Source organism: Panthera leo, chromosome B4, assembly GCF_018350215.1.
Source record: "Panthera leo isolate Ple1 chromosome B4, P.leo_Ple1_pat1.1, whole genome shotgun sequence".
Lineage (NCBI taxonomy): Eukaryota > Metazoa > Chordata > Mammalia > Carnivora > Felidae > Panthera > Panthera leo.
In genome coordinates this window covers 12547396-12563841 of record NC_056685.1, presented here as the reverse complement: position 1 = coordinate 12563841, position 16446 = coordinate 12547396, and the positions used below count along the sequence as shown (strand labels likewise).

Below are 16446 nucleotides of genomic sequence, written 5' to 3'. Positions count from 1 at the left end.
AGTTCCTCTTCACCGGGATCACCAAGCCCAGCAGTGGAGCTTCCTGGCTGCCCTCACTGCTTAACTGTCTGGGTCCACTTCCTCGTCTTCTAAACGTCAGACCCAGAGAACATTAGTGCTTCCTGAGCCTCTGCCCTGCAGCACCACCTGGGGAGAATGGGGATGGCTTGTCCTGTAGGACTTGTGGCTCCATCACACGCGACGCTGGTCCTCTGGGTGGCAGAGTCCGGGTTAGGACCGTCTACCCCAGAGCAGCGAGCAGTTAGCACCGTCTACCCCAGAGCAGCGAGCGGCTGCCCTCAAGCCCTAAGCGCACCCACAGCACTATGACTTGTTTTCCCGCGGAGAAAACCCCATTCCTTTTGCTGAAGGCAGAAGCAGGATCTGAGCAACTGTGGCCTTAAAACAGGCTTTACAGGGACGCCTGGGGGCTCAGTCGGTTAAGTGTCTGACTTCAGCTCAGGTCATGATCTCACGGTTCATGAGTTCGAGCCCCACGTCAGGCTCTGTGCTGTCGACTTAGAGCCTGCTTCAGACCCTCTCTGCTCTCCCTCTGCCCCTGCCCCACTCGTGCTTGCTCTCTCTCTCAAAATAAATAAACATTAAAAAAAAAAAGACTCTTAAAAAACATGCTTTACAGACGACCTCTGGTAAAGCATTGGACCAGCTTGTGCCCTCATCAAATGCAAACGTGTGGGAGGTTGAGCTTTGAAGAATGCAAGGCTAGTGCAGCTTTCATAATCCGTCGCATTGCCATGTGAATTTGTTTGTAATAGAGCCCCTCGCTAATCACTTTCATCTGGGTTTTAGAGGTTACAACTGGATTCTGCAGCCAAGAGTCTCAAGGACACGCCTGTGTGTGTCTTTCTCTTCAGTCCACCTTGTGGTCAAGGCAGAGGGGAAACAGTTTGCCAGAGGACAGGGGGCAAAACAGGGATGAGGTCATTCTCTCTGAATCAGACTTCTGGTGTTTGTCACCTTGTGTCTCCTTCCACTGCTGTGTTATTTTGATATGATGTCACTTAAAGACAGAAAAGGTAGGTTTGAGATGGGGGAGAGGAGATTATGGATGATAAAACTGGGCAAAATACCCTTAATCTTTAAAGATTATGGGCAGAGGCTCCCCAGGCCTGTTATAATATTACATTATAATCATTAATTGTCTCTGGCATTTCCATGCTACAGGTTAAGTGTGAGCATCAGCAAATGTATGCATATTTTCCACAAATTTTAGTTTGCCTGAAGTCCTCTCTGTCTGCGTGTTCGCGGTGAGCTGCGTTTCTTGAGGCCGCCGTGAAAGTATCGCCTTCGTTCGTCTCTTGGAGGTGACAGTGTTGGGATCGTTGAGATTTTGTGATCCTGTGACTTTCTGGCACCTGAGCCCGGTCGCTGGGGCTCCGTCAGTCCGAGAGGAAGCTCTCAGAGGAACGAGGGAGGGATGTGACGTGTGGAGTTGACCCCAGGAGCAGACGCTCCAACAGTGAGTTGTGCTGGGACATTGTAGTCATGTCTCTGGAATTTCCTTCTGAGCCACAGACGGGCCCAGGTCAAAGGGCGGATTGTGAGGTGTTGGGTAGCACACCCCGCCATGTGGCAGCCTTGGGATGCTCTGTGGTCTGACGGACCAGGCTAGGACAGGAGGCTTGTCTCTGTGTTGGGGCCTTGGCTTGCATGCTTTTGAAATCCGAATTTTCTACATGATGATAAAAATTTAAAGGAAAGGATTTCAGGATTTTGGAGGGGGGAGGAGTATTGATAACTTTCCTAAATGAAGATGTTTTGGAAATGTGAATTCTTCACTTTATACAATCCTAGTGAGTCTTTAATATTTCTTTTTTTTTTTTTAAATGTTTATTCATTTTGAGAAAGAGCGAGAGAGAGCATGAGCAGGGGAGGACCAGAGAGCGAGGGAGACACAGAATCCGAAGCAGGCTCCGAGCTCTGAGCTGTCAGTACAGAGCCCAACATGGGGCTCGAACCCACGGACCGTGAGATCATGACCTGAGCCGAAGTCGGAGGCTTAACTGACTGAGCCACCCAGGCGCCCTGAGTCTTTAATATTTCTCATTTTATTGTCTGAGAAAGTCACTGTCTCTAAAACGAATAGGAGTCACAACACGATAACTTACTGGGCCCAGAGACCAACCAAGTGGGCGTGTGGAAGCAAGGTTCAAAGGTATTTTTGCCGGCTGTGAATGCTGCCTCCCCTCCCCTGTGCCCACCCACCCCTCACCCCGGGTGCCTCAGGATCAGTCTCGCTATAAATGTGCCTCAGGAAATGTAAAGGTCACACGTGCTAATGAAATGCTTTTTAGTTTTTATTTTTGAAAGCCACGTGCGTTTCCAAGCTCAGAATCAGTGACCCCTGTAACCATTTGTACACCTGCATTAGGTTTCTATGAAAATGTCACAAACAGTGGAACTCGGGTTATTTCTTTAATTTTTTTTTTAATGTTTATTTTTGAGACATTAAGAGAGCATGAGCGGGGGAGAGGTAGAGAGAGAGGGAGACACAGAATCGGAAACAGGCTCCAGGCTCCGAGCGCTCAGCACAGAGCCCGACGCGGGGCTCGAACTCAAAGACCGCGAGATCATGACCTGAGCCCAAGTCCGACGCTCAACCGACCGAGCCACCCAGGCGCCCCGAACTCGGGTTATTTCTTCAGAGCGCTTCCTCCGTTCGTGTGTACCATAGTGCGTAAATTATTTGGCAAGGGACAAAAACAGGAGAGGGAGGAGGGAGAGCAGGAGGGAGTGAGAGGGAAAGGTGATGTGTAGAGAAAAGAGTCATAATGCAAAGCCTAGTAACTTCTGGTCGCCATTTTTTTTTAATTCCACCTGCAGAGAGAGGATGTATTGGGTTGTTCGTCTTCAGTATTCCGACCCACCCGTGTGACAATTACAATTCTCATTTGTAAACTCATGAATCTGATTCGATACGTTAAAAAACACAGGCAATCTAAAACCGATTCGTCGAGAAAGAAGCTTCTCAGGATCCATTTCCTCTGGCTGACCTCAAACACCGTGATTTTGTTTTTCTAGATAAAGTTTCTTGTTTTTACATTTGTTTTAACTGAAAAAAAAAATGTCATATTTGGATGGTTTGGGAGGGAACTTCCCATAAGCCTGTTACCCTAGCACACCAACTATTTTTATTTTGGCCTCCCGATTCCTGTCCACACGTGCGATGATTTTATAGGCTGCCTTTAAACTACACATATTGTTTCATTTTCGGCTCTGCTCACCTAAGCTGGCGTCGTAAATGCACGTCTCTGTTTATGCACAGTCTTCCTGATTCCGTGTGTGTCTTAACCGCAGAGTTGGATCAACCGCGTGGACACCGGCTTCCAAAGTGACGCTTTTCTATATATCCTTGAGCATCACGGTGCATTTGGCAGGCCTCTGCTTGGTATAGAATTGTATTGTGGCAAGACGATTTATGTTGGGGTAACGGCCAGCTGACATCTACAAGAAGCCGTGTTCTCCGAAAGGATTTCCTCGGAGAGGGACGCCAAGGCTCCCAATTGTGTCTGAGCAGCTGAAAATGAAAACAAGCAAAGCACTACTATTTTACAATTGTTCGGTTTCAAAAGAAAACTTGAGTAGGCCTGGCAAGGCAGACAAAGCTGCAGATGTCCACTCTTTCCCGCACACGCCCAGGATGGTGAACCTTTTCTGAACTGATGAGAGCAGGACGGGCCCGTCTTCCTTCAGTCCGGAACAACAAACCGTCCCCCTTTTGAGGGAAAAAAAAAAAAAAAAAAAAGCCCCATCAGTGCCATCAAAAGACAGGCATACTTTCAAAACCATGATGATTCAAAGTTGGGTTTCTGTTTGGACTCAGTTCTCTGGGCTGCATTCCCCGCCTGCCCCTACCGCCCAGGGACATTTTGCCTTCCCAAAGGGAGGCAGCGTGTAAATTCCCTGGTAACACAGGGTGCGTGGTCATAAATTCCGCAGGCCTGAAAATGGAGGCTCTTTGGAAGAGAAGAATGAATTTGGAAAAATTCAGTAGAGCGTCACCTCTTCAGGGGTAGTTAATTCCTTCAACTGCTGAGCCGATAAGGTGAGATTCTTTAACGGAATGAGGATTTTATCTTTCAGATTAAAATGAGAGCTGCACAGTAAAACTTTTATGTGTGGGTGTGAGCTCAGTGTCGCGTCACATTTTGCGTGCTTCGAAATAATTCTGAGAAAATGATATACGGCCTCTTTGGTGTTGCAATTAAACCTTCATTTGAAGGGAGCCTGGGTGGCTCAGTCAGTTGAGCGTCTGAGTCTTGATTTCTTTTCAGGTCATGATCCCAGGGTTGTGGGATCGAGCCCCTCGTGGGGCTCCGTGCTGTGCGTGGAGCCCAGTGAAGATTCTCTCCCTCCCTTTCCCTTTGCACCTCTCCCATGCTTGTGCTTTCTCTCTCTCTCTAAAAAACAAGAAAGAAAACTAACAAAAAAAACCACCTTTATTTGATATCTTGGCGATTCCAATTTCCCTCTGTTTGTATCAGTTTTGTTGAAATGTGGATAAGTCAAGAACGTGTTTATGTCCTTAGCTTTTATGATAAAACAAAGCTCCAAACGTTGTGTTTTAGGGACACCTGGCTAGCTCAGTTGGCTGAGCATCTGACTCTTGGTTTCAGCTCAAGTCATGATCTCACAGTTTATGAGTTCGAGCCCCCACATCGGGCTCGGTGTTGACAGCAAGGGGCCTGCTTGGGATTCTCTGTCTCTCTATCCCTCTGCCCCTCCCCTGCTCTCTTTCTCTCTCTGAAAAATAAATAACCATTAAAAAAACACTTTGTGTTCTGAAGGTTCTATAGGGACAGGCAGGTTTCCTTTATAAAAATTCTCCTGTGTCCCCCACCCTTCAGAGAATTTTCTGAAACCTATAATGTCTTTAAAGGAATTTCAAAATAATGTGCTGGATGGTTGTGCACTTTTTCTTCCTTGAACCTCCTCTGTGCTAACCTTGGGTTCTTTCTATTAAGAACTGAATTGCTGGGACTTTGTACCTTTTGACATTTGGACCCACTTCACCAATTCCCCCCAACCTCCTGACACCCCTCCCCCCCCAGCTCTGCAACTACCAGTAGGTTCTCTGTGTTCATGAATTTGTTTTTTTCTTTTTTTTTTGTTTGTTTGTGTAAATTCCAAATATAAGTGAGGTCATTTGTCTTTCTCTGACTTATTTCACTTAGCCTGATGCCCTCAATGTCCATGCGTATTGTCACAAATGGCAAGATTTCCTTCTTTCTTCTAGCTGAACGATACTCCGCTGAATATACGTACCACATGTTCTTTATCCATTTATCCACCAGTGGACACATAGGTTGCTTCTGTGTCTTCTCTGCTGTAAATAATGATGCAGGGAGCAGGGGGATACATTTATCTTCTCGAATTCGTGTTCTCATCTTCTCTGGATAAATACCCAGAAGTGGAATGACTGTATCGTGGGGTAGTTCTATTTTTAATTTTTTGAGGAACCTCCATACCGTTTTCCACAGGGGCTGCACCAGCCTGCGTTCCCACCAGCCATCCACGAAGGTTCCCTCTTCTCTACATCGTCATCAACCCTTGTTGTTCCTTGTCTTTTTGATACTAGTCACTCTAACAGGTGTGAAGGGTATCTCACTGTGGTTGTGATTTGTATTTCCCTGACGATGAGTGATGTTGGGCATCTTACCATGTGTCTGCTGGCCATGTGTAGGTCTTCTTTGGAAAAATGCCCCTTCAGACCCTCTGCCCATTTTATAATAGGATTGTTTGCAGTTTTGCTGCTGAGTCCTAAGAGTTCTTTATATATTAACACCTTGCCAGATATGTGACTGGCAAGTAATTGTCTTCCATTCAGCAGGTTGACTTTTCATTTGGTTGATGGTTTCCTTTGCTGGGCAGAGGCTTTTTATTACGATGTAGTCCCATTTGTCTATTTTTTGAAGCTAATGGGTTTTTAAAAATGAAGTCAGCCAGCTGGGATGCCTACTGTGTGCAGTTAGTGGTTTCTAATGGGATTGGAGCCCATCCTCCTTTTAAGGCGATTCACACCTAACGTTAAGAGTTCCAAGAACGAATAAGGACTTTTCACAGAGCCACCTCATGCCCATAGCTGCCTGCTTTGGCTTTTATGTGCAAAATGGCAAACCTCCGGACTGAAGTTCTCCTCCGTTTGTACCGTCCTTTAACCTCTGTTGGAGTGCTTATGGGTGTGTGAAATTTCTCATGATGATTTTTCTAAGAGCTGGGGACTGCTGAGGCATTACTGTAACTCCCATTCAAGAGACTTTATTTGGGCCCCATGCAGGCAGAGCCTGTTGTTTTGGTTAAGATCCCATAACTAAGGAAATCTGACTTGATGGTAGCTTGGTGGGTGAGGAAGTCACCCTCCTTCTGGCGAAGGAGACTTTTCTCATGGGAGTACAAACCAGTTTGGGACATGCTGATGGTTAGAGAATAATCCCTGTTGAGCCAGAAGATGCTATCTCTCCCATCTTTCCTGGAGAAAGCACTCTTGAGAAGGGACCACGATAGCTGTGCAGGGAGATAAGGCCAGGCCTGCCCTTGGGTCTGCATGAAACGGCTGCTCACTGGGCAAAAAGAAGGTGGCTTCAGCGGGGGCTGCAGAGTCCTATACAAATACGAGGGCTTGGAAGGACCCTGCTGGGTCTTCTGGTCCAGACAATGGTGTTGGAACTTGCTCTTACCCATTGTAACAGCCAGTAGGTATGTTTCCGGGAATTCTGCGTGCCAGGGCCATTATTGACATTAAATTATATAAATTTAGAGTCAAGTATGTTATATTAAAAACAAAGGTAATAAATACTCAAAACCCGTCACTAATGGATGGGAAATTTCCTGTTATTTGACCAGACTTCACTACCATCCGTGCTCCTGGAATTATTTAAGTCTACTGTGGGTGTGGGAAATACCATCCGTGTTGTGTGGACAGTAACTGGAGATCAAACACCATGAAGATATCTGGAGTGCAGAGAGATAAGTTTTGGTTAGAGCGGTGGCCCGCTGACATCTAGAAGGAGCCTCATTCTTCAAAGGATTTCCTTTGAGAGGGATGCCAGGGCTCTAGCAGATGCTACAAATTAAGGCTTCTTCCTTCCAGAAAGCCAGTTATTAAAGCTCTGGTGGCACTCCATTGGTATCAGCCCAGTCGCTTTTGTATAGGAGACGGGCTGCAGAGACGAATGGACCCGGGGGGCCAGGACCCGGCGTGGGTCTCCTCTTGCTTGCCTGGATGCTCTTTCTGTTACAGGGCCGGTGGTGATAGTTGTGAAAGGCACAAGGGTCGGGGGTCAGGCTTAGCTGTGAGCATTTAGCCTCCCACGTTCTTCTATCACAGGTGAAAGCAGTGTAGGGACTAGGATACTAAACGATTATCCTGTGGAGAAAGGAGCTTCACAGACATCAAAGCCAGTTGCGTGTGGGGTGGTCGTCTGCTCCCGTGTGCTCGGTAAGGGGGACTGTCAGGGGGACAGGAGAGGTGGCAGAGACGGGATACTGAAATCTGCCCCTGATGCGTGGTGATACAATTACTGAACGGAAGAATGATTAAAGTGCGGAACACTTCTCACCACCTGGTATCAGGTTGTGAATGTATTTGCTAATTTATTTTATATCTCCCCCGTAAGAACGTAAGCTCCATGAGGGCAGGGACCTTGTCTTGGGTGCTCTTGGACACCCAGCTCCCAGGATAGTGCCTGGCACATAGAAAGTGCTCCCTGAGTGGTTTTAAAGGAAGGAAGGAACCCCTCCTGCCACTTCTGCAAGATTTGCCCAGAGCGCTGTGCCTGGTGTGGTCCAGCATAGGGCGCCTATTAACCATCTGTCAGGCTGTTAGACTCTCAGTGACCATCGTTTGTCTTTCTTCGTAGATGACGGAGGGCCGTCGATGTCAAGTACATCTTCTGGATGACAGGAAGCTGGAACTCTTAGTACAGGTAAGTGGCTCTTGGCCAACGTTCTGAACTTCTTCCGGGGCTGATGTGGTTCAGTCTCCGATTCAGCCGATGGGTGGGGGAATATGTAAACGGGTTTTATTTTAGTTTTTAACACAATTTATTGTCACGTTAGCTAACACACAGCATGTACAGTGTGCTCTTGGCTTCGGGACGAGATTCCTGTGGTTCGTCGCTTATATGCGACACCCAGTGCTCATCCTAACGAGTGCCCTCCTCGATGCTCGTCACCCATTTGTTTTTTTAAAAAAAAAAAATTTTTTAACGTTTATTTATTTTTGAGACAGAGAGAGACAGAGCATGAACGGGGGAGGGTCAGAGAGAGGGAGACACAGAATCCGAAACAGGCTCCAGGCCCCCAGCTGTCAGCACAGAGCCCGACGCGGGGCTTGAACTCACGAACCGCGAGATCATGACCTGAGCCGAAGTCGGACGCTCAACCGACTGAGCCACCCAGGCGCCCCAGATGCCCGTCATCCATTTATAAACGGGTTTTAAATCGGTATCTCAGAGCGTCTGAGAGAGGGATGGCGCACCGTGGTATTTTTGTGTGTGAGTGCTATTTTCGTTCGTTCTATTTCTTTGTACACCACGCCTCAGGCATTCAAGGCCAGATGTATATCTGACCTCCTGTTGCACGTCTCTAGAAAAGGAAATTCCACAACTGCCATTAGCTGTTTGTACTTGAAGGAGTTCGCTGTAATATAACACAAATAAGTCTCGCGGCTGCTAAAACAGATTTGGTCGTCTTCCCAGCTCAGAGAGGGATAGGGAACCATTGGCTGTTTTCAAGTTAAGCTTTTGTAGGTGTGGGGGAAGAGAAGCATTCTCCTGGCTCTGTCTTCCCTCCAAGGGCCAAGTCACCTCCCTCCCGTGGGTCAACATCACATCACCCTGGAACATCTATGTGTCCCTTGACCCGCAGGAAATCAATCACTCCATCTCCAAACTGAGCACACATCAGGGTCCGAGAAGTCAGAGCAGTATTAGAATCAGAGACCCCGGTCTTGTTAAGCTTACTGTTGAAAAAAAAAAAAATCACTGTTTCACTGAGAACCCTAAAGACTCGTGAAGCTGCCCAACTTGATTTAAAGAACTTACATCTGTTGTTCGACTCCCAACTTTTGTCACTGTATGCACTCGACATTCTCAGATGTCTGTCAGACTCTCAGGGCAGTGCTCCTCATTACCCAGAACGTTTTGCCAAATAAGCTGTAGTTCGTCAGTACGTTGAAATGGTACCTGCATGCCCATCCACTGTGGAAACTGGTTCTGTTGCAATGGAAGATTCACGTACAAATACCCTTACCTCATGCTCCCCCGTACGTCCCGCTTGGATTTGGAAATCTTCCGGTTGCTAACTTAAAGGAATTAATGCTTTAAAAAAAAATTTTTTTTTGATATTTATTTATTTTTGAGAGAAAGAGAGAGACAGACAGAATGTGAACAGGGGAGGGGCAGAGAGAGAGGGAGACACAGAATCCGAAGCAGGCTCCAGGCTCTGAGCTGGCAGCACAGAGCCCCATGCGGGGCTGGAACCCGTGAACTATGAGATCATGACCTGAGCTGAAGTCGGACACTTAACCGACTGAGCCACTCGGGTGCCCCTAATACTGTTTTTTTTTTTTTAATGTTTATTCAATTTTGAGAGACTGAGACAGAGCGCGACTGGGGGAGGGGCAGAGAGAGGGAGACAGAATCTGAAGCAGGCTCCAGGCTCTGAGCTGTCAGCACAGAGCCCGATGCGGGGCTCGAACCCACAAGCTGTGAGATCATGACCTGAGCCGAAGTAGGACACTCAACCAACTGAGCCACTCCGACGCCCCAAGGAACTAATACTTTTAATTAGATTTAAATTATAAAGGCATTACAAACGCAATGTAGGAAACATAGAAAATAGGAAAAAGCTCATAATCACTGCACACTAATTCCCCTATTAAGTCTCATTTCAGCAAATTCCTTTCCAGCATTTTTTGTAGTTCTATTTCTTGCAAAGTTGTCATCATAGTGTGTGTAGTTCTGTATATTTTATTTTTCCACCTAACGTCTTTCACTGGCATTTTCCAGGTTGCTATAAGTTTTCATCTTTGTTAATATTAACAGAAATTCCAGAAATGGATATACCATCATTACCTAACCGTTCACTCATTTGGGTACGTTTAAGGTTTTCTGTTTGTTTGTTTGATGGTTTTTCCGCTGTTACCGGCAAATGCCGTCATTAATTTACCCGTGTGTATAGAGCTGTCCCGTGTTTGGGATTATGTCCTAGGCTAGATTCCAAGATTTATGGCCTTATTAAGAGTCAGGCTTGTGGTTTGGATGTGGGGGGTGAGGTGAGCCAGCATACGGGAAGTGTAAAGTGAGTTAGATCTCCTCCGTTAGCAAAATCACTAACAAAGTATTTGGAGCTTTCAACTATTAAGAATCAGCAGGAAGAATTTGTAGGGGAGTGGCCTTGTGTTTTTTAGATGCTTTTTTTTTTTTTAAATCAGCGTTTAGAGGTGTGGAAAACAGCCACTGTCTGAAACAGGAAATGAGGCCTCAAGTGGCAGTGAAGTTATGATCTGTTGGCCAGCCTGCCCTGGGAGGATGTAAACCAGGGCACTGGAAGTGAACTTGAGTCACAGAAAAGGTATTTAGTTACTGCTGTGCACAGTTTAGGATGGGCCATCCTGAGCCCTTCACAATCCAGATTGTGAGAAGTTACACTCTGCCCGTCCCCTTGGGAACACAACGTCACATGTTACTTCCTCTGGCTAGAACTCTCCCTCCCACGCCCACACCCCTGTGCCCTGCTGGTTTCTGTTAAGCCTCCAGTTCACGGCTTAGAAGATACTTTTCCCCCAACCTCTTGGCCCTACCCCCTGCCCCCCTCCAAGTCTTGTTCTTGGCTGTGCCTCCTCCCCTGTGGGTCCCCTCTTCGAGCACTGCCACAATTCAGTGTCACAGCTCGCGGTCATGGCCTGTTTACTCTGTTGCCCAGAGCCGCCCACAGTTTGAGGGCTGAGTCCGTGTCAAGATCGCTGTGTATCCCCAGCACCCAGCAGAAATGCCACCGAACAGATCCTTGTGGAATGAAAGAATGGGCTAATCCTAAAATGCCCTGGTATTATTTCCCCAAGGGACTTTTTGGCATGGAACCAATGGCTTGGCAGAGGATTTAGTTTAGCACACACACAAAAAAACTATACATAAAAAAAAAAAAAAAAAAAAAAAAAAGGAAGTGGGCAAACACCAAGTTAAATATGACTTTTCTTTCTCTTCCACAAAGTTCTCTTGCTCAGGGTTATGTTCTTTTGACAAAATCCTTTCTAAAGGGAATCCCGTATTGTTGAGTTCGTTTGGACCCACGCTAAGTTTTTGGTAGAATAAAACGCTTGGATCCCATAATTCTCTTTTTGATACTGCTCACTCCACAGAGTGACGCCCTTGCAGACTCCTTTCTACTTCAGTCACCCAAGTACATTGAGGGCCGAAGGGTTTGGTGTTGTTGGTTTGAAGACCAGTTTCAGAGTGTTTGTGACAAGGCTCAGATGAGGAAATGGCCCTTCTCAGTCTTGTCACCTGGAGTTGTGGGGCTGGGGAGGGGCGAGTGTTGCCGGCGACGTGTACCCTCCAGGGTCTGTTAGATGGAGAGGCAGGTGTGGGGGAAATGTTTATCCCCCACGGGGAAGCGTGTGCAGGTTTACACAAGAGCGGCTGGTCGAGTAAAATCAGTAGGTAGCGGCAGAGATGGGAGGTCTGGTTTTTCAGCCGCTGTTAGAGTTAGAGACGCACGAAGGCTACATCTCACAGAACTTCGCCGGCACGAGAGAAGCGTTAAACGACGTGGAACCAACAACGAACGAGACCTGCGTCCGACCAGAAGGATTCTGATAACCGGGCACCCTCACAGATCATTTCCTGCAGCGCTGAGGACCTGGCCCCTGTGACGATAGCATTTCCCTTCTTTGGGTTATAACAAAATGGCCATAATCCCAACATTTAATGCTTCTTCTAAAGCCCTTTTGGGGGGCGCCTGGGTGGCTCAGTCGGTTGAGCGTCCAACTTTGGCTCAGGTTATGATCTCACAGTCTGTGAGTTTGAGCCCCGCATCGGGCTCTGTGCTGATGGCTCAGAGCCTGGAGCCTGCTTCCGATTCTGTGTCTCCCTCTCTCTCTGCCCCTCCCCCATTCATGCTCCGTCTCTCTCTGTCTCAAAAATAAATAAAACGTTTAAAAAAAAAAAATAAAGCCCTTTTGGGATTACTGAGCAGAATCTGTGCTGCCAAATCCCTGATTGCCCTGAGTAAATCCCTCAGTACCCGTACAGGCGAAAGGGCAAAGGTCCAGAGTGCACACGCTCGGATTTAATGTTTGAAAGGTGCATCTTGAAATCCACGGCCAGCGGCCCCCACAGCATTACCGTGTGACTCCATAAGTCCTTAAATTCCACTTAAGGACAGCCGGAACGATGATGTGGGCTTTCAAGAGACAAAGCCAAGCCTCCAAACTTGGTCGTCGTTGTGTGACAGGTTTCCAGCCAGATCACTCTCCCGTCCAACCTGGAGACCCTGTCCTTTGCTCTGTCAGCCAAAATTGTTTCAACCAGTTAGAAATGTAGTCGGAAAAGCCTGCGTCAGAATGAGGGAGGCCGCCCTCAAATATGTCTCTCTATCAGCCTCTTCCTGATCCTTCTGTAGCCAGATAAGAGGGCGTCACGAGTGTTTTGTATTAAAGTAACATTCTCAAATCCTATCTCCAGGTGATTATTCCTTTAAAGCTACTTTCTTCATTTTTTTATTCTGCCTAGGTAGGGGAGCATTTTGAAAGCAAAGAAAGGGAACTGTGCTTTAGCCTTAGCGAGAATCATTTAAATAAGACCCAGGAGAATTTCCTGACAGTGAGGGTCAGTAGATGGGGGACTGGAAGCGGTTAATAAGGAAGATTCCGGATTCTTTCTCTTGCGTTTCTTAAGAATAGAATAGATTTTCACTAGATTGGAATGGCTGAGGTGTGGCCGTGCCTTATTAGGTTCTCCTGAGGCTTAGGACATGACGCGGCCGCCTGTCCTACAGGAAGGCAGGCCGGGACAAGAACAACAGACACGTGCCTCGTACTTGTCTCTGGGCTGTGCCCGGCGCTGTAGATGAGTCGAAGTTATGCTCTGTTGGCTGCAATTCTTCCCTCGGATGGTAGAGCTTTACGAATCGGATTCCTCTCCAGCCCCACGACCCTGCCGCCGTGAACCCCTCTTTGTGTTCTGTTCAGGAAGCTGCCCCGGGATGTCAGGCGACATTCCAGGATTGCCGTGTCTCTCCCTCTGACCCAGTCTCTCGGGAGCCTTGGGCGGCACTTTGCTGACCATCCACTTCTGTTAAAATAGAGGAACAGAGTGTCCTGTGACTCTGAGAAGTGGAGCCCGTTGTTGTTTTTCTTTTTTTTTTTCCAGGAGAATGAAAGATAGTAGCTGGGTTCTGGTTGTACATTACACGGTGTCCCCAGTTCTGAGAAAGCTGGTGGGACAGAAACATCAGGAAGGATCTAAAGCTGTGCTGTGTAGTGAAATGCAGTGTTCAAAATGTGGGCGGCCCAAACCGAGATGTGGTGTAAAATACACACCAGATTTGGAAGGCTTCGTGTGGAAACCAAAGGAAAAAAGTGAAAAAGTCTTATTAATGATTTTTATATTGATGATTCCATGTTGAAAATGAACTATTTGGGGGGCGCCTGGGTGGCTCATTCGGTTAAGCATCTGACTTCAGCTCAGGTCACGATCTCACGGTTCACGGGTTTGAGCCCCGGGTCAGGCTCTGTGCTGACAGCTCGGAGCCTGGAGTCTGCTTTCGATTCTGTGTCTCCCTCTCTCTCTGCCCCTCCCCCACTTGCTCTTTCTCTCTCTCTCTCAAAAATAAATAAACGTTAAAAAAAAATGAACTACTTGGGGGTATCTTAATTAGGTTAGAGAAAATATGTAATTAAAGTTAATCAAACCTTGTTTAATAGGACTCCTAAAAAAATCTTATTTCATACTGGCTTCACATTTGTGGCTGACATGGTATTTCTGTTGGACAGGGTACCGCTAAAGGATAGAGAGAAGATCATTAGAGAGAAGATTGTGGGCACAATCAAATTGTTTAGGGCTGCCCAGATTTCATACTGGATGTCCTCCCCAGGAATGAGCACATTTTACAGTTCCTTTTGGGGTATCACTGGGGGACATCTCATTTAATTTTTATATTGACTGTGTATTGATTTTTTTAATGTTTATTTTCGAGAGAGAGAGATAGAGTGTCAGTGGGGGAGAGGCAGAGAGAGAGGGAGACATCGGGCTCGAACTCACGAACGGCGAGATCGTGACCTGAGCTGAAGTCAGACGCTTAATCGACCAAGCCACCCAGGGGCCCCTATGCTGACTGTGTGAAGCCGGCACTAACTCAGCTAATAAGGAAACAGAAATTCAGGAAGGTTAATTAATTCACTTGAGGTCATGTAGTCATGCATACAGCTTGAGCACAGCTCTTCTGATGCTACATCCTGTTTTCGTTTCATTGCGCTGTGAGAAGTCTACATAATACAGACCTGGGACACGGTATAGTTCACCTGTAACGTGGCCGCTATGCTGGCCCCCAGCACCAGCATCAGAAACAACTGGAATTATCGCTTCTCGGCCTTTTGCCTAAGATCAAGTGTAGAAACAACTGGAATTAAAGGCTTCAGCCCCCATCCCAAGTCTAGAACCGAAGATGGGCTTCCCCGGGTCGTTTCATTTCTGTGAGCTAAGTTCCTAGTCTGTCTGGTGGAGATCTGAGCATGTGACACATGTAGTCCAGGATTTCCACATCAGGCATCAGCCTCGGGGTATCAGGTGTGGAAGGGACAAGCAGCAGTGGATTAAACCTTCTCATCATTTTTCTCCTGACAAATCACGCTGGTGATATTCCCGCTTAGAAGTTGAGTAAGTTAATATGGGCCCTGAGTAAATTAACAGCACAGAGGGTAAAGGAAATATCCCGGCCGATAATAAGCTTAAAAAAAAAACCATACAACGTCTGGTACCCTACTAGTGCTGCAAAGAACAGACAAACAGACTTGGGTTCTCTATGTGTGTGCACACCCCCACGTACACACCCTCACACTGCATTCTCAGCCCCGTCTGTGGTTAAGGATGTTCTTCTGTTAAAAAAAAAAAAATGCAAGGGACAGTTTTCTACCAAGCAAACCAGGAATTCCCCCAAAGCACGTGTTGCCAAGAGAAGGGAGAAAAAAATAGAGAGTTGAATCCATATCTGCTCAGCTGAGAAGGGTGGTCCGATTTGCTTGCTGGCCCGTGCACTGAAGCATGAAGCGGCATGCCATCTGCTCCTGTCTGGGCCGAATTCACCAGGAGGTATGGTCTCAGCCAGGAGTGGGAAGCCATGTGCAGGAGCTGCAAGCCGACTGAGGGCCTCAGTGTTAGAAACCTTCTGTCCGGGACCTCCCAGACCACCAGGCCACCTCAAAAAAAAAAAAAAAAAAAAAAAAAAAGAGCCAGAAGGGTGTCGATCAGCACAGCTTCGGCTGACCTCACACTTCACCACGATTGCCATCCTCATTTATTAGTCTCGTCTTTGCAGAACCGGGTACTCTACCAAATGAGCCAAACAGATGTGTTTCCAGCCCCCGGGGGGTGGCTGGTAATAGGTAACATTTTAAAGGCACATGATGAAGCAAATTGATGTTAAGGTATAGACGAGAGGCAGAGACCGCAAGGCTGAGTCTGCATGTAATCAGAAGTTCATTTCATTGCACGGAGGAAGAAATAGCCCGTAAAACATACCCTTGGGGGACACACCCAGCTAAGAGTCTCCCTCTGGGCAATAACTGAGAAACTGGTGAGCTGGGCTCCGGTTGAGAACAAAAGAGACTCTCCCGTCTCCCTGAGGGGCAGTGATGGAGGGAGGAGTGTCAGGATCGGGCAGATTGATGCAATCATCCGGGGACCCCGCCCCCAACACACAGGCGCTGTCCTGGACCAGACAGCTCAGCCAGGCACAGGGTAAGAAGAGGTCGTCTGGGGCTGTCGGGGTCCAGGCTCTGGTTGCCAGGCAACAACCCCTTTGCTCCCCTCCCCCACTTCCTCCAACACCCCCACCCCCATTCTCCCTTGATGCTAATTTCAAACAGTTTTAAAAAGTGTTCGCGGGAACCGTTTGAAATGGCCGATTTGGGGCCGACTTTGTTCTACACAAAGGACAGTTTCCTGTGGTTCACCCCAAATGGGATGGAGAATAAGGAAAGGGACAGGAAGGCAGTGCTTCTCCATGCCTTCCAGGAATGACCCTCCAGAAAGTTGATTTTATGTTTTTGCTTTGGTGTCACTGCCGAGTTATTTTCTTTGTTTTCCTCTATCCCTTTACAAAATCATTTTCCACGTATTCTCCAAAGTAGCCCAGTTGGAGTGTAGGCAGATAAGGAACCTCAGGAGATAGCTTGTCCACCCTGGGCTCCTAGTTTCGCCTCTC

The 16446-nt window shown here is 47.3% G+C and overlaps 1 protein-coding gene across 7 annotated transcripts in view; it reads left to right on the top strand.

The window, feature by feature from the left end:
- Positions 1-16446, top strand: part of FRMD4A (FERM domain containing 4A) — a 614500-nt gene that overhangs the window by 419349 nt on the left and 178705 nt on the right. For all 7 annotated transcript variants that reach the window (XM_042944929.1, XM_042944928.1, XM_042944927.1 and 4 more), the window contains one exon: positions 7881-7946. In XM_042944929.1, the coding sequence (XP_042800863.1) occupies positions 7881-7946 (66 nt within the window). The remainder of the gene's footprint in view (positions 1-7880; positions 7947-16446) is intronic.